Consider the following 27,443-nt stretch of genomic DNA (forward strand, 5'->3'; position numbering starts at 1 on the left):
GGGGGCGGCCGCCGGGCCTGGCGGCGGGGAGCCGAGCGGGCCGCCATGGACGACAAGGCGTTCACCAAGGAGCTGGACCAGTGGGTGGAGCAGCTGAACGAGTGCAAGCAGCTCAACGAGAACCAAGTGCGGACGCTGTGCGAGAAGGTAGGGGCGCCGGGCCGCCGCGGGGCTCCCGGGAAGCGCAGGCCGGCCGCGCCTCGGGGCGCTCCGGGTCGCCCGCTCGCGGCCGGGACTTCCTCGCGCCGCGGGTCACGCGAGGGCCGCGGAAAGCCACGCTCCAGGGTGCCGAAAGGACGCCGAAATGCCCCGGACGTGTTCTCTTGGGATGGGTCTCGGGTCGGAAGGCGTGACGCGTCGTGGGCAGACCGAGCGGGAGGGGGGCGAGCAGGGTTTCCCTACGGGTTGACTTGGGTGGAAGCAGATGTTGACCGGTCTTTGTTTTGGATGGCTCTTGGTAAGAAAGTTGAGTTTTCAGAAACAAGACAGCAGATGTTAAGTTTGGGAACCCTGTGTGCTTGAAATAATAAATGGGTATGTTTTTATGCAACACAGCACTTTCCCAAAGTCATTTCCGTTTTCACCACATGTAAAGTTTTTTTCTTACGTGACTTGCATGTGGCTAATTGTATACATCGTTCTTTTTTTGGTTGGTTGTTTTGTTTTTTCGAGGTAGGGTCTCATTCTGGCCCAGGCTGACCTGGAATTCACTCTGTAGTCCACAGGCTGACCTCCAACTCATGGCAATCTTCCTACCTCTACTTCCCAAATGCTGGTATTAAAGGTGTGCACCACCACACCCAGCTAGTCTTGTTTATTAACAGGTACTCAAAATTGTACATTAGGGATGGAGGAAGTAGCTGGTGGTCTGCTTTTCACGGGTGCAGTGTTGACCAAGATCTTTGTATCTTGAATAACTACTTAGCACAAGAGAGATTATTTCTATAAATAGAACTGCAAAGGAATTGATGGTTTTTTTTCTCTCTGTTGCTTATAACATTAGTTGAATTATAGTTTTCTTTTATGATAACCTGTAATTCCTCGAGTTTTAAAATGTACTGTTTAAATATCTCTCAAGCTCAAGTGTCATGTGAAATGTTCAGTTTTGACCTTAGCTAAGGCAATTAACCTCACAAGGTTAGATTCAGAATTGAAAGTGTGATCTACGTGCTTGCTGTCAGTTCAGCTGTCCCCTTTGACTTTCGAATAAATTTGAGATACATTGTCCCAGAAGAGCATCACACCACTACTGTGAAGTTATACTTGAGTCTTTCTTAAGGAAATGTCCTAAATTGGTCTGCCAGCTCCTGGAGCCTTATAGGTGTATTTAAGCTTACATCTTAATATGTTTTTTCTTTGAGTAGCTCCACTAATTCACAGAAATCACCCATCACTTCTCTTTGTCCTAAGGTTTGAGTTGCCAGTGAAACCAGTACTTTGCTTCACAGCACCTTTCTCGCGTTTGTGATGTGTGAGCATGTGCACACATGCTCACATTCTGTGTTCTAACGTAGTCCCTAGCACCACTTCCTATAGGCTTGGGTTCAACTTGTCAGAATTCAAATTTTGCTCTGCTCCCCAGTCTGCCAGCTGCTGGTAATTGCACATCTGATTCCTGATCTGATACAAGAATAGTACTCATTTTTGGGGTTGTTTGTATTAAGATACTGCCCATGTAAAATCTTGACAAGAAGCAAGCACTTGGTGTTAAATGGGAAAAAAGATAAATTTTATCTTTGAATATGTCACCTCCATTATTATTTTTGTTGTTGTTTTGTTTTGTTTGTTCTTTTGAGGTAGGGTCTCTCTTTAGTCCAGGCTAACCTGGAATTCACTATGTAGCCTCAGGGTGGCCTGAACTCAACAGAGATCCTCTGACCTCTGCCTCCCAAGTGCTGGGATGAAAGGTGTGCACCACCACGCCTGGCTTTTCTAAAGTCGTGTAAAATCGATGTGTCAAAATGACTTCTGATGAATGTCCTTCAAAAGAGATTTTTTGCATAGTGGCTGTGGCTGAAGCATGGTGTGTTTCTTGTTACCTTCCTCAGGAAGTACTGGAGTTTGTAGCACTGTTGTGAGATAGCTTTCCTGCCAACTTGTTCTTGTAAATACTTTTAACTCCTCCAGAGTAAGAATGCCAGGCATATAGAAAGATTGTAGCAGAATGTCAAACTTAATTATACACATCATCTACTTTTAATTCTTTATGGCTAAATTTCTAGTAGAATGAGTTTTGGATTCTATTTACAGTATTGCACTATAGAAGGTTACATTATAAGGTAGTGGTTTTCCCCTTGAAAGTAAACTCTTATTCTAATTCAGATCACCTAGTACCTGAAGCTGAGGGCTGGGGAGATGGCTCAGAGGATGGAATGCTTGCCTCTCAAGCCTGAGTAACCAAGTTCCGGTCTCCAGATTCCACATAACAGCTAGCAGCCATGGCGAGCTCCTGTATTTCCAGGATGCTGATGGCAAAATGGGAGCCAGACAGGAGAGTTACTAGAAGACTGTGGGACCAACAGGCCTCCTGAATGCAACAAGACATTCTGCCTTAAAATGAGGTAGAACGCAAGGACCGTCACTGCATGTTATCCTCTGACCTCCACATGTGAATCATGGCACATTGTGCCTACACACCCTCATACACATCACACACACGTACCTAAAATAAATTTATTTATTTATTCACAAGGAGAGAAAGAGAGAATGAACACAAGACCTCTAGCCACTGCACACACACACCAGATACATTTGCCACTTTGTACATCTGGCTTTACATGGGTACTGGGCAGTCAAGCCTGGGTCCTTTAGCTTTGCAGACAAATGCCTTAACCACTGAGCAATCTCCCCAGCTCCTAAATTAATTTTTTAAAGGAAAAAAGATCTGGAGAGATTGAGCGATGGTTATCTGTGTTTCCTGTGCAAGTATGAGGGCCTAAGGGGTCCTGAGACCACCAGTTCAAATTTCCAGTTCACATGTAAAACAGGGCATCAATCCAGTCTTTCAGGAATCAGAGACCCCTGAATCTTCAGAGCCTTACAGGCTCCAGAATCAGAGGGGTCAAAGAGCCTAAAACAAGACCAGGTAGAAGAGTGATGGAGCAGGACACCAGCCATTCCACTCAAGCCACCACATGGGAGGAATCCCACCCACTCCCCCCCAAACACACAACTGGTATGCCCCAAGAGCATGTACGTGTGCATATACCACATTATACACACACACACAGGAAAAACCACTGAAACTAGTAGTTGAAATCAAGACCAAAGTGATTCCAGTTAAGGCCCCATTCTGAGGTAAGGGCAAAAATTAAATTCCTGGTAATGTCAGTGGGTGACCACCAAAGTAAGAGTATGGTTGGAATGGTGTGCTTGACTTCTGACATTAGTTTCTGTCACTGAAAAATTGTTGGAATAAATAGTGAGGAGTATATATCTTCTGCGAAGACTAGTTCTTTACACTAACATAAGTTAGCAGTCTAGATTCCAAAGCTACATGTGATTCATTCCTACAGCGGTACTTGTACTGCAGTTTTTAAAGATGGTGTGCCTCAGAGCCACTCTGGCACTGTTCCACATTCTCGGTGACTAGAACTATTTTTAACTCTTGTCTTAGGAAGAGTGAAAATTTGGGGCTTGACCTGATTTTATTTTGTAGCTGAAGAACCTTGGTGGTGACTAGGTAGGGAGGGCTAGCAGGTCTGTGTTTTCACAGATATTATTATTATTATTATTATTATTATTATTATTATTTTCGAGGTAGGCTTTCACTCTAGCTGAGGCTGACCTGGAACTCACTGTGTAGTCTCAGGCTGGCCTCGAGCTCACAGCGATCTTCCTACCACTGTCTTCCAAGTACTGAGATTAAAGGTGTGTGCCACCACGCCTGGCTGGTAAACTATTTTTTGAGTGAAATTATTTTATGGTCAAGTGAACTAAAAGACAATCCTGAGGTATTACTGAAATTCTGTCTTTCAACTTTAATTACACTATGATTTTTTTTTTTCTTGTTTAAGATATTGTGGTGTTGTGAGCTCAAGCAGTCCTACTGCCTCAGCTCCCCCGAGTGGCTGGGACTAGTGCATGCCACTGCCCCAGGCTGAGAGGTTCTTTTAGTGTGATGGTCAAAGAAAACCCTCAGTTCTTTATAATGCAATTCACTTTTGTTATCGGAAAGGATTTTGTAGGGAACTAGATATAATTTAGTGATAGAGCACCTGGTTTCAGAATTATCACCCCACTTGTTTTGCAGAAGTTAGAAGGTACGTTTTTCCAGAACTTTACCTCTAGCCACTATTTTAAGAGTTTAGCAAACTGAAGTTAGAATTGCACTTCAGCCAGGCATGGTGGCGCACACCTTTAATTCCAGCACTTGGAAGGCAGTGGTAGGAAGAGCTCTGTGAGTTCGAGGTCATCCTGAGACTACAGAGTGAATTCCAGGTCAGCTTGGGCTAGAGTGAGACCCTACCTCATGGTGTGTGGGGGGGTTGTCTTCACTTCAGACAATTGTATTTTAGTGGAACCCCGCCCTCCAAAACCACTGTTAGGTTCAGTAAGTCACTGGAAGGATTCTTGAAAACTTATTAAAAGCTGTTACACTCACAATTGTGGTTTATTACTCTAGTTGTAAAGTGTATAAATTATTCTTATCTACATTCTAGCCAAGGGGAAAGAGACATGAGGAGAATCCAGGAGAGCCTGATAAGATCTCTTGAGTATTCACTTCCTATATTAGATCTCCCAAAACCCTTGTTAAATTCTGTAGGTCGCAGCCCCCAAACAGAGGTGCTTTTTAATCAAGAACTTCATCCAGGGCTGGAGAGATGGCTTAGCGACTAAATACTGGCCTGTGAAGCCTAAGGACCCCAGTTCGAGGCTCAATTCCCCAGGACCCACGTTAGCCAGATGCACAAGGGGGCGCACACGTCTGGAGTTCGTTTGCAGTGGCTGGAGGCCCTGGTGTGCCCATTCTCTCTCCCTCTCTCTATCTGCCTCTTTCTTTCTCTCTTTTGCTCTCAAATAAATAAGAATAAACAAAAAAAAAAAAATTTAAGAACTTCATCCAAAGAGGCAAAGGCCAGACCTCTTTGGCTGAGGTGAATTTTTCACTGCATTGTTTTGTATTTTATAACACCATGGTAACAAAAATTTAGAAAGATAATAAATAAAATACCAAAGTCCATGAATAAAACATGGTAGAAAAAAATGTTATCACAGAATGGGTATAACGTGAGTGATATTTTTATGTGTGATTGGAAATCACTTGAAACACAAATGAAAGATTAAGGGTCCTAACCTGAATATCCATGACCTCACAGTGTCAGGACCTACACAAAATCATCATAATTGGAGGAAAAGATGGTGACATCAAAATAAAAGAGAGACTGATTGAGAGGAGGACGGGATATGATGGAGAATGGAGTTTCAAAGGAGAAAGTTGGGGGAGGGAGGGCATTACCACCATGGGATATTGTTTATAATCATGGACAGTGCTAATAAAAAATAAATAAAAGATTAAGGGTCCTTGACTTCATCACAGGGACAGTGTCTTGGGACAGTCCAAAAAGCTGTATTATTAAAGAGCATTAAGGATACTGTGGAGATTCCAGATCACAGTTTGAGAAATACTACTACATGATACTGTTAACAAACACTAAGATTCTGATAATTTCATTACTTTGGTGGGTAAGTTTTCTCTAAAGTGAGGGCTGAGGGGGTCACTCGGTAGTAGAGCTTTTGAGTATATGTAAGACCCTAGTTTTGATCTCTAAAACCACCACCCCCCCCCCAAAAAAAAAGTGGTATGTCTGGGCTGGAGAGATGGCTTAATGCTTAAAGGTACTTGTTTGCAAAACCTGATAGCCTGCGTTCAGTTCACCTGTGCCAGATGCACAAAGTGGCACGTGCATCTTAGATTTATTTGCAGTTGCAGGAGGCTCTGGCATGCCCATTCATATTCGTTCATTCTCTCCCTCCCCCTTTTAAATAAGTAAAATAAATTTAAATTGGTACATCTTTATAAAACAAAATCTTGTCAAGAATAGTTTTAAGCATGGGGCCATGCATGTTGGTGCACGCTTGTAATCCCAGCATTTAGGATGTATAGGCAAGAGGATCTAGGATCAAGAGTTCAAGGACATCCTGGACTACCTGTTGAAGAGAGAAAAGACAAGATAGCTGAACAGTGCTTTGCCTTCTCACTATACACTGTCTCCTCTGGGATAGCTTCATTGTTGCTGATTTCCTCACCTGTGACATTACATTTGCTGCTGTTTTGTTTTCTCTGCATTTATCTCAGTGTTATCAGTGTTGCACTTTTCCTGGCTCTGTATCTAGTCTGTTTAATTTTATTTATTTATTTATTTGTAAGCAAAGAGAGAGAGAATGGGTGCACTAGGGCCGGTAGTCACTGCAAATGAACTCCAGATGCATGTGCCCCTTGTGCATCTGGCTTACGTGGGTCCTGAAGACTCGAACCTGGGTCCTTTGGCTTCACAGGCAAACGCCTTACCTGCTAAGCCATCTCTCCAACCCTAGGTTTTTTAATTTGACTATCATTTCCAATGTTAACTGCTTCCCCCCCCCCTTTTTTTTGTCTCACTGTCACCATTGGTGATCAAATATCCATTTTTGTAGAGTGTTATATGATTTTATTACTGGAAGGCAAGACAATTACACATTCTACAGAGAGATTCTGCCTTGGTGGGATGGCATAAGTAGTGAGCATAGCTGTACTCTTAAAACATGTCTTGCTGTTTGTGAACATGGCAACAGATACACAGTGACCACAGGCTGTGAAAGAACACTTGTCATTAATCATGATGCACAACACATCTGCGTATGCAATAATTTCTCATAAAAATGTTTCGTGTGTGATTTTAGAGCTATTTCAGACACTGAAATATTTCAGAGCTATTTGTCAGACACTGGTGAAGTTTGGTTATCCCTCGAAATCTTTTTGGTTCTAAATGGAATTACACCTAGTAGAAACTACACTCACTCTAATCACATCCTCATGAGTGGGACAAAGGGAAGTGTGTATGTGTGCCCTGGCCAGTGAGCTGTAACAGGAGTGGTTGAGTGAGGCCTCTGCTGTGGCACACTGCTGGCATGAACACTAGCTTACTCCCTTCCTCCTGTACTTATGATACCTGGATATGTGCCGTTTTGTAGTTATGGAATGGTAACCATGTGTATTGCAGGAATAGAAAAGGCAGGGGAGGGCTGGAGAGATGGCTTAGTGGTCAAGCGCTTGCCTGTGAAGCCTAAGGACCCCAGTTCAAGGCTCAATTCCCCAGGACCCACGTTAGCCAGATGCACAGGGGGTGCACGCATCTGGAGTTTGTTTGCAGTGGCTGGAAGCCCTGGCTTGCCCATTCTCTCTCTCTCTTTCTCTCTCTCTGCCTCTTTCTATCTGTCACTCTCAAATAAATAAATAAAAATTTTAAAAAAGAAAAAGAAAAGGTAGGGGAAATAATTTTTGCCCCAATAACCCTTGAGCAGTTACCTGTACCAATCCAAGGTTGCCTACCCCCGGACAGTTTATGGTTGTCCTCCTCTACCTAAAAAAGATAATCAAGTATTTTGGTAATAAAAGAATATATTTTGCACTCTTAGTTGTTCATTTCTCCCGAACCGCCAGGTTCCTGCTGTGGTAGGCCCCCTGCTGCCCCACCCAGATTGGCTAACTGGCTGGGGTATGGGGGGAGGGGGCCTTCACTCCCACATGGGCTCTTTACCCTTCCTACCTCCCACATAGCAGGAGCTCTCTGCACTTCCTTCTCTTTCCTCCTCTTAATCTAATAAAGTCATTCTAAACCTATATATATAAGCCACACAACTAAGAATCAACCCTCAGAATTTCAATTGGGAAAAGAACAGCTGTTTCTGCCTTTTACATGGGAGAGAGAAGACATAGTATTTCAGAGAAGCAGGCTCATGGACATCTAGTCTAAATAAACTGAAGGGTAAAAAGACCTGAGGTTACACAACTACATTGGCACTGTGAAGAGAATCTTTGCTTCCTGAAAGACTGCCTATAACTGTGTTCTATGTGATGAACCTTGTGGAAACAAGCATAGGGTCCCATTGTCTGTAATGCTTGACAAGTCTACCAGGCATTCCTTGGAAGAGTATATGATAGCCTAGAAAAAGCTGGGAAGCTTGGAAACCCAAGCTTCATAATCATACCTTAACATTTTAGACTGCTGTATATAGAATACTTCAGTGGGAGTAGAACTTAACATTGTCAGTGCAGCTTAGAGTTACTTCAAATTAAAAGTAGTTGGTGGGGGGTCGCTCAGTAGAGAGCACTTGAATCCTCAGCACTAGAAGGTGGGAGGTGAAGACTAGGTGCATCCAGTTAACTCAATAAATAAGACTGACTTTTTTTTGTATAGTATATAGGTCTTATTGTGATTTTGTTTCCCAAATCAATATTGGACTAGTTTAATAATTTATTGAAAGCAAGTTGGAATGAATACTGAGTGATACATGTCTATAGAAAATTAAAGCATGTGCCAAGCATGGTGGTTCACGCCTGTATTCTCCACTTGGGAAGCCAGGGCAGGAAGATCAGGAGCTCAAGGTCATCCTCAGCTACACAGTGAGTTTGAGTCTAGCCTGGGCTACATGGGATTTGTCTCAGTGCCAGTCCCCCTACTTGAACCACATGGATCTGATGTTGGCAAGATAGATGCATTAATGTAATGGTTTTCAAGGTTTTTGGCCCCTTCACACTCTAAAACTTACTAAAGACCATAAAAGGCCTTTGCCTATGTGAATTGTATCACTGATACTTATATTGATAAAACTGAAATTTTTTTAAATGATTGGAAATCCAACACTGAAGTAGGAGGAATGCTTTGGGTTTGAGGCCAGCTTTGGGCTAGAGTGAGACTTGCCTTTAAAAAAAAAAAGGTAGTAGGGCTGGGGAAATGGCTTAGCAGTTAAAGCGTTTGCCTGTAAAGCCTAGGGGCCCTGGTTCGATTCCCTAGGACCCACATAAGCACAAGAGGGCACATGGTTCTGGTGTTCATTTGCAGTGGCTAGAGGCTCTGGCACGCCCATTCTTTTTATCTGCCTCTTTCTTTTTCTCTCTCAAATGAATAAATAAATTTAAAAAAACAATAGGGCTGTAGGGATGGGGCTTTACAGTTAAGGCCACCAAAAGACCAAAGTGTTCAATTCCCCAAGACCCAGGGACGCATGTAAGGGTGCATGCTTCTGGAGTTTGTTCCTTTCAGCTGCTGAAGGCCCTGACATGCCCATTCTCTCTCTTTCTCTCCCTCTCTGTTTCCCCATCTCCCTCTCATTCCCTCTTTCACTCACTTAAATAAATAAAATACTTGTTAAAAAAAACAACAAGATGGGCTGGAGAGATGGCTTAGCGGTTAAGCGCTTGCCTATGAAGCCTAAGGACCCCAGTTCGAGGCTCGGTTCCTCAGGTCCCACATTAGCCAGATGCACAAGGGGGCGCACGCGTCTGGAGTTCGTTTGCAGAGGCTGGAAGCCCTGGTGCGCCCATTCTCTCTCTCTCCCTCTATCTGTCTTTCTCTCTGTGTCTGTCGCTCTCAAATAAATAAATTTAAAAAAAAAAATTAAAAAAATAAAAACAAGATGGAGCAGGGCATAGTGGTGCACCCAGCACTTGGGCAGCAGAGGTAGGAGTGTCACTGTGAGTTTGAGGCCACCCTGAGACTAGTGAGTTCCAGTCAGCCTGGGCTAGAGTGAAACCCTACCTCGAGAAACCAAAAGTAAATAAATAAATAAAGTACTTGACTGTCATTTCTTCTCAGCACTTAAAAAAAAAAAGTAAGGTGCTTGTTTGTCAAGCCTAAAGACCCAGGTTCGATTCTCCAGGTCCCACATAAACCAGATGCACATGGTGGCACATGTGTCTGGAGCTCATTTGCAGTGGCTAAAGGCACTAGTGTGCCATTCTCATTCATTCCCTGTTTAATTTAATTTATTTATTTATTTGTAAGCAAAGAGAGAGAGAATGGGTGCACCAGGGCCTGTAGTCACTGCAAATGAACTCCAGATGCATGTGCCCCTTGTGCATCTGGCTTATGTGGGTCCTGAAGAATTGAACCTGGGTCCTTTGGCTTCACAAGCAAACGCCTTACCTGCTAAGCCATCTCTCCAACCCTAGGTTTTTTAATTTGACTATCATTTCCAGTGTCTCTGTCTCAAATAGATAAATAAAAATAAATCAGAAAAAAAAAATTTTGAGTAAGAGTTAGAGAGATAGCTCAGCAGTTACAGCACTTGGCCTGCAAAGCATGAGGACCCAGGTTTGATTCCCCAGTAGCCACATAAAGCCAGATATACAAAGTGGCACATGCATCTGGCATTTGTTTGCAATGGCTAGAGGCCCTGGTGTGCCCATTTTCTTTTATCTGTCTCCTGTCTTTCTGTGCTTGCAAGTAAATGTATATATGTATTTAAAATGAAATTCATTGTTGGAACATTTTTTAATTATTTATTTATTTATTTATTTGAGAGCGACAGACACAGAGTGAAAGACAGATAGAGGGAGAGAGAGAGAGAATGGGCGCGCCAGGGCTTCCAGCCTCTGCAAACGAACTCCAGACGCGTGCGCCCCCTTGTGCATCTGGCTAACGTGGGACCTGGGGAACCGAGCCTTGAACCGGGGTCCTTAGGCTTCACAGGCAAGCGCTTAACCGCTAAGCCATCTCTCCAGCCGTCATTATTGGAACATTTTGAAAGCGATATTAATTTATATATCCGTATGGTAGGGTAATTAAAGCAGTCTTGTCAGCAATTCTTCATGGTTATAGTATATGTTTTGAAACTAGTTTATTAGCAGAGAGAGAGTGTGTGTCTGTGTATAGGTGTGCCAGAGCGTCCTGCTGCTGCAAACGAACTCCATATATGTGCACCACTTTGTGCATCCGGCTTTACATTTATACTGGGGAATTGAACTCCGGCCAACAGGATTTGCAAGCAGGTACCTTTAACCACTGATGTTTCTCCCCAGTCTTGGAACTATTTATGCCACCAGTATTACAGAAAATATCTTTACTTAGTCTTACCTAATTAATTAACTTTTTATCATTCATATATATAACATACAATACAGTGTGTTTTATATAATGCAGAATAATGTAACTTTAAATTACACTTAAGTTAATATAAAAAGTTATGCAGAGTGAGGCGGCGCATGCCTTTAATCCCAGCACTTGGGAGACTGAGGTAGGAGGATTGCTAAGAGTTCAAGACCAGCCTGTGTATTCTGGTTCTTATGTTTGGGGTTTTCATTACTCCCTGCTACATTAATGCTTGGGCTTAATTGTCTCACTCTGTTTTGCATACTTTGTGATCTAAATCAGCTGTTTGGATCCTGTGAGCTATTTGGTATACAAGTCCCAAGGTTAACAGGTCAACACCTCACTTTGTGATGTGGCTTTTTCACTTATATATCAAGTAATATATCTAAAAGACTTCAATAGTATTTCTCAAGATTTCTTAGTATTCCATTTTCTGTACATGCCATCTTTTATCTTCAAAACTATATAGAGACATTATTAGTTTCCAGTGTTTTCTCTTAAAATCAAACATCCTTGTACTCATGCCCATACGTATTCATTCACATTATAAATGTATAGAAGTAAAGTTTCTTGCTCCAGTGTTGTAATGTCAGATAAGGGTTAGAAGTATGTAGCAGAAAACTCAATGCAGAAGAGCTTTAAACAAAGTCACAGTTTTTTGTTTGTTTTTTCCTGTGAGTGAAAAATCCAGAGTCCTGCGGTGATGTAGAAGTTCTGCAGACACATCCTCCTTTTTTGTGGTTACTCTTAACAAAATCCCCTGAACTGGATGACTTAAGACAACAGGATATATTACTCTCTTTAAGTTCTGGATGCTAGAAGTCCAAAACCAAGGTGTTGGCAAGGTATGGTCCTCTGAAGACACTGGAAGATAGTCCATCGTTTCCTGGTATTTGGCAGCCTCTGGTGGCTACTGGCATTCTCTGGCCACATCACTCAAGATAGATGAGGATCTGTCTCAAAAAGCCCTCAGCTTCATTTATAAGGAGACATATGATTTCATTTTGGACCCACCAAGATACAAGTTAAGTTCCTATTCAGATCCTTAGTCACATCATTTCTCATGAGTAGTACTCATAAGTCCCAGGGACTTGGAAGTACATCTTTGAGGAGCTTACTTCTGAACAACACGCTGTCCAGGACTCTGCTGTTGCTAGGGAGCAGCCATTGTCTGGAGTCGTTGGAGTTCCTGTTGCCACATGGACATTTCAGGAAATAAGGTGGAAAGTGATGAAGTTCCCACTCCCAACCCCTTCCTTAAAGACTTACAGGAAATTCCTTTTTTTTTTTTTAATGGTTTTTCTGTGTTATAGCTCAGGCTGGCCTGGTCTTGAACTTGTGTGTTTCTGTAAACTTGGTGACCCTCTTGTCTTAGTCTCTCAAAGTTCTGGGACTACAAACATGTAATTCATGGCAGGCCCTTGAATTCTCTTTTATTAATTTTATGTATTTATTTATTTATTTGAGAGAGAGAAGTAGGTAGGTAGAAAAATAGAAAGAATGGACATACCAGGGCTTCTAGCCATTGCAAATGAACTCCAGACGCATGTGCTTCCATGGGTACTGGGGGAATTGAACCTGGGTCCTTAGGCTTCATGGGTTAGCATCTTAACAGCTAATCCATCTCTCCATCCCCTGGAATTCCCTCTTTTTTTTTTTTTTTTTTTTGGTTTTTCGAGGTAGGGTCTCACTCTGGCTCAGGCTGACCTGGAATTCACTATGTAGTCTCAGGGTGGCCTTGAACTCACGGCGATCCTCCTACCTCTGCCTCCCTAGTGCTGGGATTAAAGGCGTGCGCCACCACGCCCGGCCCCTGGAATTCCCTCTTTATCATTCTTTGTATCTCATTAAAATTGCCATTTAAGGCAATATGAGAAGCCTGAACTATGGGCTAAATATTTATGCAAACCTTACCCCCACGAATTCATATGTTTAATCTCAATCCCAGTGTTGATGGTAATAGGAGACAGGGGTTTGGGGGAAGGGATTACTTCATAAATATGTCACCTAGGCCTGGAGAGATGGCTTAACGGTTAAGGGCTTGCCTGTGAACCCTAAGGACCAGATTCAAGGCTCGATTCCCCAGGACCCACATAAGCCAGATGCACAAGGTGGCACATGCATCTGGAGTGTGTTTGCAGGGGCTGGAGGCCCTGGTGTGCCCATTCTCTTTCGATCTGCTTCTTTCTCTGTCACTCTCAAATAAAAATAAAAATAATAATAATAAAATAAAATGAATGTGCTACCTTCATGAGCAAAATTAGTGCTTTTATGAGGAGATACAAGAAACATTACCAGTCTTTTTCCTTGCTACATGAGGACACATTCCACCACAAGCCAGTAATAGGTCCTGAACAAGAATCAAATAGGTGGTTCTTTGATTTATACTTTTCAGCTCTTAAAGCTATGAGAAAATGCCTTTCTGTTGTTCAAGCTGCCCAGTTGTCAGCGTTTATTATAGCATCCTAAACTGATTAAAATAAGTGGGGAATGTAAACTTTTTGTTGTTGTTGTTTTGTTTTTTGAGATAGGGTCTCACTCTAGTATTCACTGTGTAGTCTCAGGCTGGCCTCGAACTCACAGTGATTCTCCTACCTCTGCCTCCCCCAGTGCTGGGATTAAAGGCGTGAGCCACCACACCACGCCTGGCTAAGGGACAGTTAATTATTGAGAAGGAAGGAGAGAGCAGATAGTGAGGTAGGCAGCTAATAGTCTTTGCCTAAGGTCACATTAGCTACTGTGTTAGCTATGTGGTGAATTGCTTTCCAAGGAAGGTGAAGGTTCAGTTAGATATGGGTGACTTTCCTTGCTAACAAAAGGTAATGTCATTTCTGACAGTCTCATAGGTGGAAGCAAAGCACTATTTTTTTTAACATGAGAGAGAGAATTGGCACGCCAGGGCCTCCAGCCACTGTTATCAAACTCCAGACTTGTGTGCCACCTCGTGAGCTGGGATCTAGAGAGTAGAACATGGTTTGTTAGGCTTTATAGGTAAGCGCCTTAACCACTAAGCAGTCTCTCCAGCCTGCAAAGCACATTTTTGTAGTCACCATGTCCCTTTCTTTGCCACTAGAGGGTTAGGTTCCTCTGGTTGTGATCTGGCCCACAACAGGAGTAATACATACTCATTTCCCTTTCTTTTTTTTTTTTTTTTTTTTTTTTTTTTTCCAAGGTAGGGTCTCTAGCTTAGGCTGATCTGACCTAGAATTCACTATGTAGTTTCAGGGTGACCTTGAACTCATAGAGATCCTCCTACCTATGCCTCCCAAGTGCTGGGATTAAAGGCATGCGCCACCACACACACTCTCGTTTCCCTTTCTGCCTTAACCAGGTGAACAGTCGTGTACATACACATTGGGGAAGCAGAGAGGGAGGCAGGAAGGTAGTCCGTTGGGACCAGAAAGAATGAGCCAGACCAGAACAGTGGCACCCAGGGGCATGCCTGTTCACTGTATCCTGCCACCCTAAGCCATTTTGGTGAGCCAGCAAAATACAAAAAGTTTGCATTAATTTCTTCAACTCTGTGGAGAGAGACAGTAAAATAGGATTTTTTACTCATTCCTTCTACTAAGCTGGCATGGTGGCACACGCCTTTAATTTCAGCACTCAGATAGTAAAGGTAAGAGAATTGCTGTGAGTTCAAGGCCACCCTGAGACCACATAATGAATTCTAGAACATCCTAGGCTAGAGCTAGACTTTACATTAAAAAAAAAAAAAAAGTACATGAGTTCTGTGGACAGAACTCAAGTACTTCATGCTTATACTGTAAGCACTTTACCAACAGAGCTGTCTCCCTGGGCCAGCATTATCGTTTCACAATACCATACTATGGGAGGGCACTAATAACAGGCATACTTTAATGAATATATAGCCCAGTAATCATTACAGTGTGTTATGCAGTATAGAGTGCAGTTCACGTTGCTGTGCTTTTATGCAGCTGGTAGTAGCACAAGTGCTTGGTGTTGTGCAGTCTGTCCTTGACCATCATGTCATAAAGACATAACTATCTGACAGCAACCATAGATGTTATTACGGAGTTAAAGAATTACGGGAGGATAAAAGAAATTGAATAAACAGTGATAGATTCCAGATTTATCAATGGAAAGACATAATTTGTTAGCTTGTTTTGGCTTTTAATTTTTTTTTTTATTTATTTGAGAGAGAGAGAGGAAGAGGCAGATAGAGGGAAAGAATAGGCATGCCAGGGCCTCCAACCACTGCAAACGAACTCCAGATGCACGTGCCCCTTGTGCATCTGGCTTACATCGGTCCTGGGAAATCGAACCAAATCTGGCTGGCTGGCTGGAACTTGGCATGTGTACCAGGCTGATCTAAAACTAACAATGGGGCTGGAGAGATGGCGTAGCGGTTAAGCGCTTGCCTGTGAAGCCTAAGGACCCCAGTTCGAGACTCGGTTCTCCAGGTCCCACGTTAGCCAGATGCACAAGGGGGTGCACGCGTCTGGAGTTCGTTTGCAGAGGCTAGAAGCCCTGGCCCGCCCATTCTCTCTCTCCCCCTCTATCTGTCTTTCTCTCTGTGTCTGTCGCTCTCAAATAAATAAATAAATAAATAAAAAATTTAAAAAAAAAATAAAACTAACAATGATGGTTCTGCCTCCCAGAGTACTGGTGTCGCAGGTGTGCCCATTCCACCAAACAAAATACGGTATTTTAAAGATACTCATTTGTCCCCAAATTTTTATGTACATTCAATGCAGTTTCAATCAAATGGGATTTTCACAGGACATGACAAATTCTAAAATTCATATAAAAAATTACTAAAGGGCCAAAAATAGACAGGCACTTTTGAATAAAGGACCCCTGACTAGGGAGCACATAGAGGGACAGAGAGTGATAGTATATTTACCAGGTTTCTACTTTCCCCTCTTTTCCCACTGGTCCCTCTGTGGGATGATGACCTCTGTAGTCCCATTCCAGCCCCAAAGGCCTGAAGGCTTCCTGGAGAGCCACTGGTCTTCAGTCCACACAGGAAGACTGAGGAAGCTTGAGTCCAATGCTTAGGAAGGCTAGCTGGACAGGGTATATGCATGGGAAAGTGAAGGCACTTACCAGCAGCAGTGCTGGCGCTCTTTTCTCCCTGAGAAAACATAAAACCCCTCTCCAAAGGGCCACCCACTTTGGGGGAAGGGCTCACTCTGAAAGAACTTTCTCCTTCAGTTAAGTCCTTCCTGGAAGCAAACTCTGAGACCCACTCATGAGGAATGTCTGTGGATTCCTGAACAGATCAAGTTGACAACAGAACTTAACCACCACTTCTGTATTTTAGGGTTTCTTAATGGGATAATCTAACTTAACTCTATAAGCTAACTTGGAATGAAAAAGTAGAGGGTGTAGGGGTGTGTGTGTAACTTAGTGTAAAATACAAACCCTGGCTTGGATCCCCAGCACCATAAAAAGAGAGCTGAGTGTTGGCTTAGGAATGGGCATAAGAATACAGTTGAGAATTGTTTCTTTATTGACCCTGGAAACTTGTGAATGAGATTATTCTTTTTTAAAATGTAGCTTTATCCAGGTTTGATGGCACATGTTTGTACTGCCATTAGGAGGGTGAGGTAGGAGGATCGAGTTGAGGCTGGCATGAGCTGCATAGTGAATTGCAAGACAGCCTGAGATAATTTTTTGAGATAAAATTCCCATACCATACACTTTATACCGTTCAGTCTTTAGTATAGTCACATAAATTTCATCTTGTCACAACCTTTTCCTTACCTCCAAAAGAAACTCCACACTCCTTAGCCGTTAGGTCCCTCTGGTCCTACTCTTGTCGTAAGCACTGAGAAGTCAGTAATCTATGTGTCTCCGTAGACTTGCCTGTCCTGGACATCGCATAGAAATGAAATTATACATCATAGGACCATTTGTTTGTCATATCTTCTATTTAGCATAAAGAAATGGTTGTTTCTTTATTACTGGCTTGGCTGGGTAGATGGTAGATTTTGTTTATCCATTTGTGGTGATGGGCATTTGGACATAGCTAGGGAGATGGCTACTCAAACCTCAGTGCCTGAGTTTGGGTTCCTAGAACCCATGTAAAAACCAGAGGCTCTGGTGGGCTTCTTAAATCTATACTGGCAGCAAGGCAGGAGGCAGTAGAGACAGGAGAATTTCCCAGACAGTCATGGACCAGCTAGTCTGGCAAGCTGTGGTCAAGGCAGTGAGAATAAGAGAGAGAGACCCAGATACCCAAGAGCTGTTCACATATACACCATGGCACATGCATCCACACTCATCTACACACACAAATAATACGGCCTTAAATGTGTTTTTAACAAGTTTCCATGTGTAGAATCCCAGCAGCATGTGAAGGTCCCAGTTTACCACATCTTTGCAAACACACGCTATCAGCCTTGGTGATTGATTATAGCAAAACTGGTAAAATAATGTCTAATTGTGGTTCATAATTTTTTTCTTTTTAAAGGCATGCTTCTAGTGTTTAAGTAGGAAGTAAATAATACCTTGTTTAACTGTTGACATACTTTCCCGGCAGGCTAAGGAGATCCTGACGAAGGAGTCAAACGTGCAGGAAGTGCGGTGTCCCGTAACAGTCTGTGGCGATGTGCACGGCCAGTTCCATGACCTTATGGAGCTCTTTAGGATTGGCGGGAAGGCCCCAGACACGAACTACCTATTCATGGGTGACTACGTAGACAGAGGCTACTACTCTGTGGAGACCGTGACTCTCCTTGTGGCCTTGAAGGTGTGGTGACATTTCCTTATGCTTTAAACCAGGCAGAAGGCCAAAACAAAAAAGGGCAGGGTCTCTATTCTATTCAGCTTATAACCCCTTAATAGTTGGTTTTACATCTTGTAGAGAGGCAAAAATTAGTGCATTAAGCTTCTTCTGCCTGCTTCTGATAAGTGATGATTCTCCAGGTGTCCATAACTGAAGTCTTTGAACATGTGACTTCAATATTTACCTTTCATGTTGACTCATTAAGTAAGTCTGTTTAATTCATTCATTGAAGTCTGTTATTCTTGTGTCTATTTTTACTGCCCCACATCACTTAGCATTTCACACTTTGATTATACAATGATACAGAAATTTGCATTTCTGCCTCTAAGAACTGATCCCTCCAAACACCTTGCATATGCTGCCAGATGAAGTCTCTCATTTAACAATTACACTTTGTTTTTTAATTCCTTGTAAGACTCTTCCTTGGTTTCATACTGCCAGAACAGTCAAACTCATTAACTTCCTTCCTGTCCTCTTGTAGTCTAGCCTGTTCGTCTGCCAGTAGCTCACAGCAAAAAGACTGCCTCAGAGAGTCTTGTTGTTCAGTGCTCCAAAGTATTTGCATTTATTCCTTATCCAGTTTTCCCTACAAGATTACTCTGTGCCTAACTTCTTACTCCTGCCCAGGCCCAGCACGTCTCTGTTCTTGCATGAAGACTTGAACCCTTGTAGCCATGTCCTGTTTTGTTAGTTACTATGATGAAACTCACTCTTCCTCCCCCATGTCTGTTTCATAATGTCCCTATGTCATTTTCAAAGGCTGTTTATTATATTTATTACACTTACATGACTCAGATAAACTTTATATCCCCCATTTAATGTCAGACATAGAATGAAAGGTAATACTTATCTTTGAATTAAATAGCATTTACAACTTTCATAACTTTATGGAATTTGATGCTTTTTAATCCTTCTCACCAGACACATTCTTAATTAAATATTGGTTGAATATTCCTTATTTGAAATGCTTGGGATTTCAGAGTATTTGCATATACGTAATGAGATAGCTGTAGTATGGGACCCAAGTAAAAACATCAAATTCATTTATATCTCATATACACCTTACCTACATAGCCTGAAGTTTATGCAGATTTTAAAAAAACTTTTGCATGAAACCTAGTTTCATGGTGCGTGTGTGGAATTTTCCAGTATGGCATCATGTCGGTCCTCATGTAATTTCAGATTTTAGAGCGTTTCAAATTTCAAACTTATGCCTTAGGAAAGTTCAGCTTGTGATATAAGTAAGCCAAAGTATGTTTTTCTGTTTTGTCTTAGAAATAAAATTAATACATTTGAATTCTTTGATATCTTCAGACAGGGTCTCACATAGGTAACTAAGGATAACATTGAACCCCTGATCCTCCTGCTTTAATCCCAACTGCTAGGATTACAAATGTGTGTTACTCTGCACACCTTGACAAGATTTGCAAGAGCTAGTCTTTGGTGTTTTTATTGCCAAATCCAACCTTTTTGTGAGAAATTAGGGTTGAAAAGAAGTTAGTCGGTAGAGGAGTTTGTCTTAGGGACTTCAGTACCCATTCAACAGTAGGAATTCATGGTGTTCTAGAAAGATTTAAGATCCAGGCATGGTGGTATGCATCTTTAATCCCAGCACTCAGGAGGCAGAGGTAGAAGGATCACCGTGAGTTCAAAGCCAGCCTGAAACTACATAGTGAATTCCAGGCCAGCTTGAATTAGTGACAGTTTGATGATGAAGAAGATAATAAAAACAGAGAACTGGATAGGCTTATTATAATAACAACATAGGTATTAGCTGAAGGCTCTAATAAAGTTTAGGCTGTGAATAAAGGATAACTATAAGACATTACAAAGGGTGATCATTAAGACCTGGTTATAGCCGGACATGGTGGCACGCGCCTTTAATCTCAGCACTCGGAAGGCAGGGGTAGGAGGATCACTGAGTTTGAGGCCAGCCTGAGACTACATAGTGAATTCCAGGTCATCCTAGGCCAGAGTGAGACCCTACCTTGAAAAACCAAAAAACAAAAAAAGACCTGGTTATAAATATGGCTCTAATTTACAGATGGAGAAAAGAACCATTCAAAGGTGTGAATGAGGCTGGTAAGTAATGAGAGCCTAGTGAAAGGAGGTGTGATTGTACCAGGAGTTTCTTTTCTTCTTCCAGGTGCGTTATCCAGAGCGCATTACCATATTGCGAGGAAATCATGAAAGTCGACAAATTACCCAAGTATATGGCTTTTATGATGAGTGTCTTCGGAAGTATGGAAATGCCAATGTGTGGAAATACTTTACAGATCTATTTGATTATCTTCCACTTACAGCTTTAGTAGATGGACAGGTATGTATATTTGGAGGGAGAGCCAAACATAGAAAAAGATTTACTATTAGAAATTTAGAATGTATTTATGTAACCCTTGTTTCTTTATCTCCTTCCATAGCTGCTGCTTTTATTTGTTTGTTTCTTCAATACTGGGGATTTGAACCTAAGTCCTGGTTACCTATGCTAGGCAAGTGCCTACCACTGAGCAAAGCCCCCAGCCCTAAATGGAGACCTGGTCTTACTAAGTCACCAGGTTCAGACTTGCTGTCTAGCCCAGTCATACCTTGAATTTCCAGTCCTTCTGCATCACCAAGCCCAGCTTTCCTTGGTCATTTCTGCCTATCTCCCTTATACTAAAAATTTTAGAGCCATAAATTTCATGTGTTACACACATTCAGAACAAGTTTCCTTATTAGTCCTGTGTGTAAATCTTTTTTGGCCAAAGAATATTCTTAATTTATTTATTTTTAAATTTTGTTTGTTTTGTTTTTCAAGGTAGGGTCTCACTCTGGCCCAGGCTGACCTGGAATTCACTTGTAGTCTCAGGGTGGCCTCAAACTCACAACAATCCTCCTACCTCTGCCTCCAAAGTGCTGGGATTAAAGGCATGCACCACCACGCCCAGCTTTTTAATGTGCTTTTCAAATTATAAATAAATGTGTTTATAAATAAATTTCTTAAGACCCTGGTATATGGCACTAGTAACATGTTATTTAAAATTTTGTCCACATACACAGAATGTCTGGTAATTATTAGTAACTTTTCATTCCTTTTGTCATAATAACTTCAAACATCATATATTGCACCTTCATTTAGGTGTGCTTTGTTTCCACCTATGTGTTATGGCCATACCATAAAATCATTAAAAATAGGCAAAAAATTACACAAGTTTCCTTTTTTAGTTTCTAGAGGGTTCACTGTGAGCTGATTCAAATTCATATATAGAACATGCAGTAAGGAGCTAGGGAGATGGCTCAGTGGGTAAGAATGCTTGCCACACTAGCATGTGTGCCTAAAAAGGCCTCATTCACCTTGAGTTTGATTACCCAGTGCCCATGTAAATAGCTGGGTGTAGCCAGTCACACCTGTAACCCCAGTCATGTGGGAAGAAGAGACCAGAAAATTGCTGGGGCTTGCTGGTCAGTCAATCTGACTAAAAACAAAACAAAACCGAAAGGTTTGGTGACAGACTCATCTTAAGGAAAGTACATATGAGTGGTAGGGGAGGACCCACGCAGGCACACACACACAGGGCTTGTGCATCTACATACACACATACATGTACATAAACACACTACAACCCCCCCCCCCCCAAAAAGAAACTATAGTTCTTTAAAAGCCTAACATTATAAAAGGTATAATAGATACTCTTTGGCTTGCTGGTCCAAATACAACTTGATAAGAACATTCCTCGTTTTTCCAGCTTTGATTTTTGGATACCTCACTAATTAAAACAATAATATTAGGCTGGGCATGTTGGTGTACACCTTTATTCCCAGCACTTGGGAGGCTGAGATATAAGAACTGACATGAATTTGAGGCCAGCCTGGAGCTACAGATTAAGTTCCAGGTCAGCCTGGGCTAGAATGAGATTCTACCTCAAAAAAACAAAATAAGTAAGTAAACAAAAAAAATAATACTTTAGCCGGGCATGGTGGCACATGCCTTTAGTCCCAGCACTTGGTAGGCAGAGGTAGGAGGATCACCATGAGTTTGAGGTACCCTGAGATTACATCATGAATTCCAGTTCAGCCTAAGCTAGAGTGAGACACTACCTCGAAAAACAATATTTTGTCTACACTTGCTAACATGAGTGGAAGCCTGAATTTATAAGATGTTTAAATTTTAATTTAGATTAATTTTTTAAAGCAGTATAGTCAGAGCTGTGGAGCTGGCTCAGCCATTAAAGGCACTTGCTTGCAAAGCCTAAAGACCCAGTTTTAATTTCCCAGTTCCCATATAAAGCCATATGCACACAGTTGCACTGTCTCTAGAGTTTGTTTGCAGTGGCAGGAAGCCATGGCGTGCCTATTTTCTCTCTGTCTCTCTGCTTGCAAATAACTAAAATAAAAAACAATACCATTTGTTACCATCAAATTAGCAATTAGAAAAGCAAATAAATTTTCTTTTTAAATTTATATACAGATTTTCTGCCTCCATGGAGGACTCTCTCCATCCATAGATACACTGGATCATATAAGAGCCCTGGACCGTTTACAAGAAGTGCCACATGAGGTAAAGTGTTTTGTATTGTTTTTTGTTTAACAGATAAAACAATTAAATACGACTGTTAACACTTTGCAATGTATACTTCCTTTCTTGACCAGGGTCCAATGTGTGATCTCCTATGGTCAGATCCAGATGATCGTGGTGGATGGGGTATCTCACCACGTGGTGCAGGCTACACTTTTGGACAGGATATTTCAGAAACATTTAACCATGCCAATGGTCTCACGCTGGTTTCTCGTGCTCACCAGCTCGTCATGGAGGTGTGTATGCTTCTCAAGGGTGGTTATTCCATGATGTATGTGTCTGTAATAAGGCTTCACAACTTAAAATACTGCAAACATTTCCTCCTCATTACCAAACAAAAGAGGAAGTTTTGATGGGGGGGGGGGTTCACCAAAGCGAAAAGTATAGCTCATTTTTAAATTAATTGAGACTTAGAGATAAATTGTGAAATAGTACCAAAGTCCTCTTCTGTTCTTCACTTAGTTCTTAAGTGTGAATACCTCACTATATTTGCTGTCATCCTGCCATTCTCCTCTACCCACAGTTTACTTTTCTCCTGGCCCATTTGAATATCCCTTATAAAGAAATGTCATCAGGAGCTGGGGAAAAGGCATAGCCGTTAAGGCATTTGCCTGTGAAGCCTAAGGACCCTGGTTCAATTCCCTAGGACCCATGTAAGCCAAATGCACAAGGGGGAACATGTATCTGGCATTTGTTTGCAGTGGCTAGAGGCCCTGGTGTGCCCATTCTCTCTCTCTGCCTCTATAGCTCTCTCTCAAATAAATAAAATATTTTTTTGTTCAGTTTTTATTTATTTATTTGAGAGAGACAGAGAGAAAGAGACAGAGAGATTGAGAATGGGTGCGCCAGGGCTTCCAGGCACTGCAAATGAGCTCCAGACACATGCGCCCCCTTGTGCATCTGGCTGACGTGGGTCCTGGGGAACCAAGCCTCAAACCAGGGTCCTTAGACTTCACAGGCAAGCGCTTAACTGCTAAGCCATCTCTCCAGCCCATAAATAAAATATTTTTTAATAAAAAAAATTTTTTACATGTCACCAGGAGTGGTGGGGAGTAGTGGCACTCACTGTTAATTCCAGCTCTTGGGTGGCAGAGGTAGGAGGATCACTGTGAGTTCAAGGCTACCCTGAGACTACAGAATGAATTCCAGGTCATCCTGAGTTAGAGTGAGACCCTACCTTGAAAACCCAAAAATAAAGAAAAGAAATGTCCTTTACACTCACTCTCCACGTATATTTTGGGGTCTTGTTTTGCTTTTTTTATTTTTATTTTTTATAAAGTGGGGGAGAATTGGCACACCAGGGCCTCCAGCCACTGCATTCAAACCCCAGAGACACACACCACCTTGCGCTTGCATCACCTTGTGCATCTGGTTTACATGGGACCTGGAGAGTCAAACATGGGTCCTTAGGCTTTGTAAGCAAGCACCTTAACCACTTAGCCATCTCTCCAGCCCTCCATGTATATTTTGTAACCTTAAGAACATTTTCTAACTGGGCGTGGTGGCGCACGCCTTTAATCCCAGCACTTGGGAGGCAGAGGTAGGAGGATCACTGTGAGTTTGAGGCCACCCTGAGACTACATAGTGAATTCCAGGTCAGCCTGGGTTAGAGTGAGACCCTACCTCAAAGAAAACAAAACAAAAAACATTTTCTAGGGCCTGAAGAGATGCCTCAATAATTTACGTGCTTGCTTGGAAAACCTGACAGCCCAGGTTCAGTTCCCCAGTGCCCACACAAAGCAAAATGCAGAGTGGCTCCTGCACCTGGAGTGCATTTGCAGCAGCAAGACTCATTCTCTCTCTGTCTCTCTTTCTCTCTGCTTGCAAATAAGTAAGTAAATATTTAATTAAAAAAAATATTTCCAGCCATGCGTGGTGGCATATGCCTTTAATCCCAGCACTCAGGAGGATCACATGATGATTTCAAGGCCATCCTTGAGAATACATAGTTAATTCCAGGTCAGGTCAGCCTAAGCTAGAGACCCTACCTCAGAGAAAAAGAAAAAGGAAACAAGTATCTATTACTCCTGATGGGCTAGAGTGAAACCCTATCTCCAAACAAAACCAAAAAAAAAAAAAAAAAAAATTCCTATACTTGTGACCTGTAAACAGAAGGAATAAGATTATAGAGGGGAGGAAATAAACAAAAACAGACTATATTTGAAAAATGCCATAAATAAAAAAATATTTTCTAATGTAGCCACAATATCTTTCTCTTAGCAAGTTTGCATCGGTACTTTTACCTGATTAGTGTATGCTTTTAAAAATTATCTTTGCCGGGCATGGTGGCACACGCCTTTAATCCCAGCACTTGGGAGGCAGAGGTAGGAGGATCGCCGTGAGTTTGAGGCCACCCTGAGCCTCCATAGTGAATTCCAGGTCAGCCTGGGCTAGAGTGAGACCCTACCTTGAAAAACCAAAAAAAAAAAAATATCATCTTTAAGAAAGAGTAGACAAGCCAGGTGTGGTGGCACATACCTTTAGTCCCAGTTCTCAGGAACCTGAGGTAGGAGGATTGCCATGAGTTGACACCATCCTGGGGCTACAGAATGTGTACTAGGTCAGCCTTGGCTAGAGTGAGACACCCTACTTTGGGGAAAAAAAGGTAGGGATAGATAGCACCTGAGAAATAACACCTGAGATTGGATTTTGGCCTCCACATACGTGTGTGTACATGCACACGTGCACCCGCACAAAAAAACACGTGCACACGAAACATCCCAATCTGGGTATGGTATGGTACATGTCATACCAGCAGTCAAGAGACGAGGCAGAGGGTCATGAGTTTAAAGCTAGCCTAGTCTACATAGTGAAACCCTGTTCAGAAAAATAAAGTCCTGAAAAGATAGTTGACTAATGTTTTCTTACGCTTGTGAGCTAAGAATGTTTTTGGCAAACATATGTAGAAGGATATACCTTCAGTGCAGCTTACCATGAAGAGAGTGTTTGTCCCACTGCTGAGTTGAAGGGAAAAAAAAAGAAACAACTTGACCCAGTTGAAAGTGGAAGAATCTGTGAGGGATTTCAACATACTACAGCTTCAATCTAAAGTGTAGGTCAAACAAAACTATAGTTACTGGGCTGTGTAATAGAATCTTGTGCTAAGCAGTTTTATTCTGTGCAGGTCACAGACTATTGCACATAGAGACCATGTAAAATATCAGATGACTCTACACCCACAGAGAATGTTTCTAATCTTTGAGTTTAGTCCTCTGTCAAGATTGTGATTTTATAATGGAACATTTTTTTTTTTTTCTTAATGCTACAGGGATACAATTGGTGTCATGATCGAAATGTGGTTACCATTTTTAGTGCACCTAATTACTGTTATCGTTGTGGGAACCAGGCTGCTATCATGGAATTAGATGACACTTTAAAGTACTCTTTGTAAGTAACTTTACATTTTAATTGTATCCTACCACTTTTAGAAGAAAAAATATAGCTATTAAAAATAGAAGTAGGGCTGGGGAGATGGCTTGGCAGTTAGGCACTTACTTGCAAAACCTGACAGCCTAGGTTTGAGTCCCCACCATGTAAAACTAGATATACAAAATGATATATGCATCTGGGGTTCATTTACAGTGGTAAGAGGCCCTGGTATGCCCTTACTCACTCTTTGTTTCTGTCAAATGAATGAATGAATATTAAAAAAAAAAAAAAGAAGCCGGGCGTGGTGGCGCACGCCTTTAATCCCAGCACTCGGGAGGCAGAGGTAGGAGGATTGCCATGAGTTCAAGGCCACCCTGAGATGACATAGTTAATTCCAGGTCAGCCTGGACCAGAGTGAGACTCTACCTCGGGAAAAAAAAAAAAAAAAAAGAAGAAGAAGATAAAATGAGAGCTGGAGAGATGGCTCAGCAGTTAGGAGCTTGTCTGTGAAGCCTAAGGACCCAGGTTCAGTTCCCCGGGACCTATGTAAGCCAGATGCACAAGTTGGCACATGCATCTGGAATTTGTTTGCAGTGGCTGGAGGTCTTGGTGTGCTCTCTCCCTCTCTCTTCTCTCTACTTACAAACAAACAGAAGTATAAATTAAATAATTAAATAGCTGTGTGTGGTAGTACCCACCTTTAATCCCAGCACTTGGGAGTCAGAGGTAGAGCCACCCTGAGACTATGCAATAAATTTCACATAAGCCAACTAGAGTATACCCTACCTCAAAAAATAAGAAGTAGGTAGAGGGAAAAAACGAAGGAAGTAGAACAGTTCTGCTCTGGAATGGTGGAATGATAAATGTGGTTAAACCGTTTAACTGGAGACATGCTATTGTAGTCATGCAGAATATAGTAGTGGCAGAAGGCCAGGACTGCTGTCTCTTTTGTGTCTGTCGGCTTGTTCATCTAATGCTGCACTGTCTTTTGCCGCTTATAGTCTTCAGTTTGACCCAGCGCCTCGTCGTGGAGAGCCTCATGTTACCCGGCGGACCCCAGACTACTTCCTGTAAACTCCTCCCAGGAACACCTTTCTTTGTATGTGGAGACATACCTGCCTTTTTAATATATATATAAATAGGTATATATATTTAAAAACAACAATAATCTGTGTTTCTGAAACAAAGTGTAATCTGTTTTGACATTAGACGTCATGGACCAAACCGTGCCATACTAAGAATGAACATTCAGCACAACCTGAGACTGAAATTTCGTCCACTGCTCTAGAGGGTCAGTGTAACAGTTTGCCTGCTCTGTTTACTGTAACGCCATCTTCTCAACTGTTTAAGCAAAGAAGGTAACTCACGGCTTCACCTCCTTTTGTGCTTACTTGGAAATTTTAGTTATGGTGTTGAACAGGCATGGATTAACAGAGATGAGTTTATTTAAGAAAAATTCACAAACTGATTTTCACATAATTTTCCTTTATTTTATCAAAATGTATAGCTGAAAAAGAGATTTTTCTTGGGAGTATGTTGTCATAGCATTAAAGAGATTTCCCTTCATTTAAACTAAAGTGCTGTTTCATGTTGATCTGCATATTTCCATATATTTGTCATGACAGTGCTTGCATCCTGTTTGGTGTCTGAGCAAATAAACTTTCCCTTTTAAACAAAAACACAAAAAAATTAA

General features: G+C 41.9%; 1 protein-coding gene across 1 annotated transcript; it reads left to right on the top strand.

Annotated features, from left to right (window-relative positions):
• On the top strand, window positions 1-27,443 carry Ppp2cb (protein phosphatase 2 catalytic subunit beta). The gene is made up of 8 exons (XM_045159669.1): window positions 1-147; window positions 17,581-17,790; window positions 19,973-20,146; window positions 22,274-22,363; window positions 22,456-22,617; window positions 25,650-25,768; window positions 26,752-26,849; window positions 26,960-27,443. Exons 1-7 carry the CDS (start codon window positions 46-48, stop codon window positions 26,822-26,824), a joined length of 930 nt encoding a protein of 309 aa, XP_045015604.1. The 5' UTR covers window positions 1-45; the 3' UTR covers window positions 26,825-26,849; window positions 26,960-27,443.

The sequence above is a fragment of the Jaculus jaculus genome, chromosome 9 (genome assembly GCF_020740685.1).
Source record: "Jaculus jaculus isolate mJacJac1 chromosome 9, mJacJac1.mat.Y.cur, whole genome shotgun sequence".
In the NCBI taxonomy this organism is placed as follows: Eukaryota; Metazoa; Chordata; class Mammalia; order Rodentia; family Dipodidae; genus Jaculus; species Jaculus jaculus.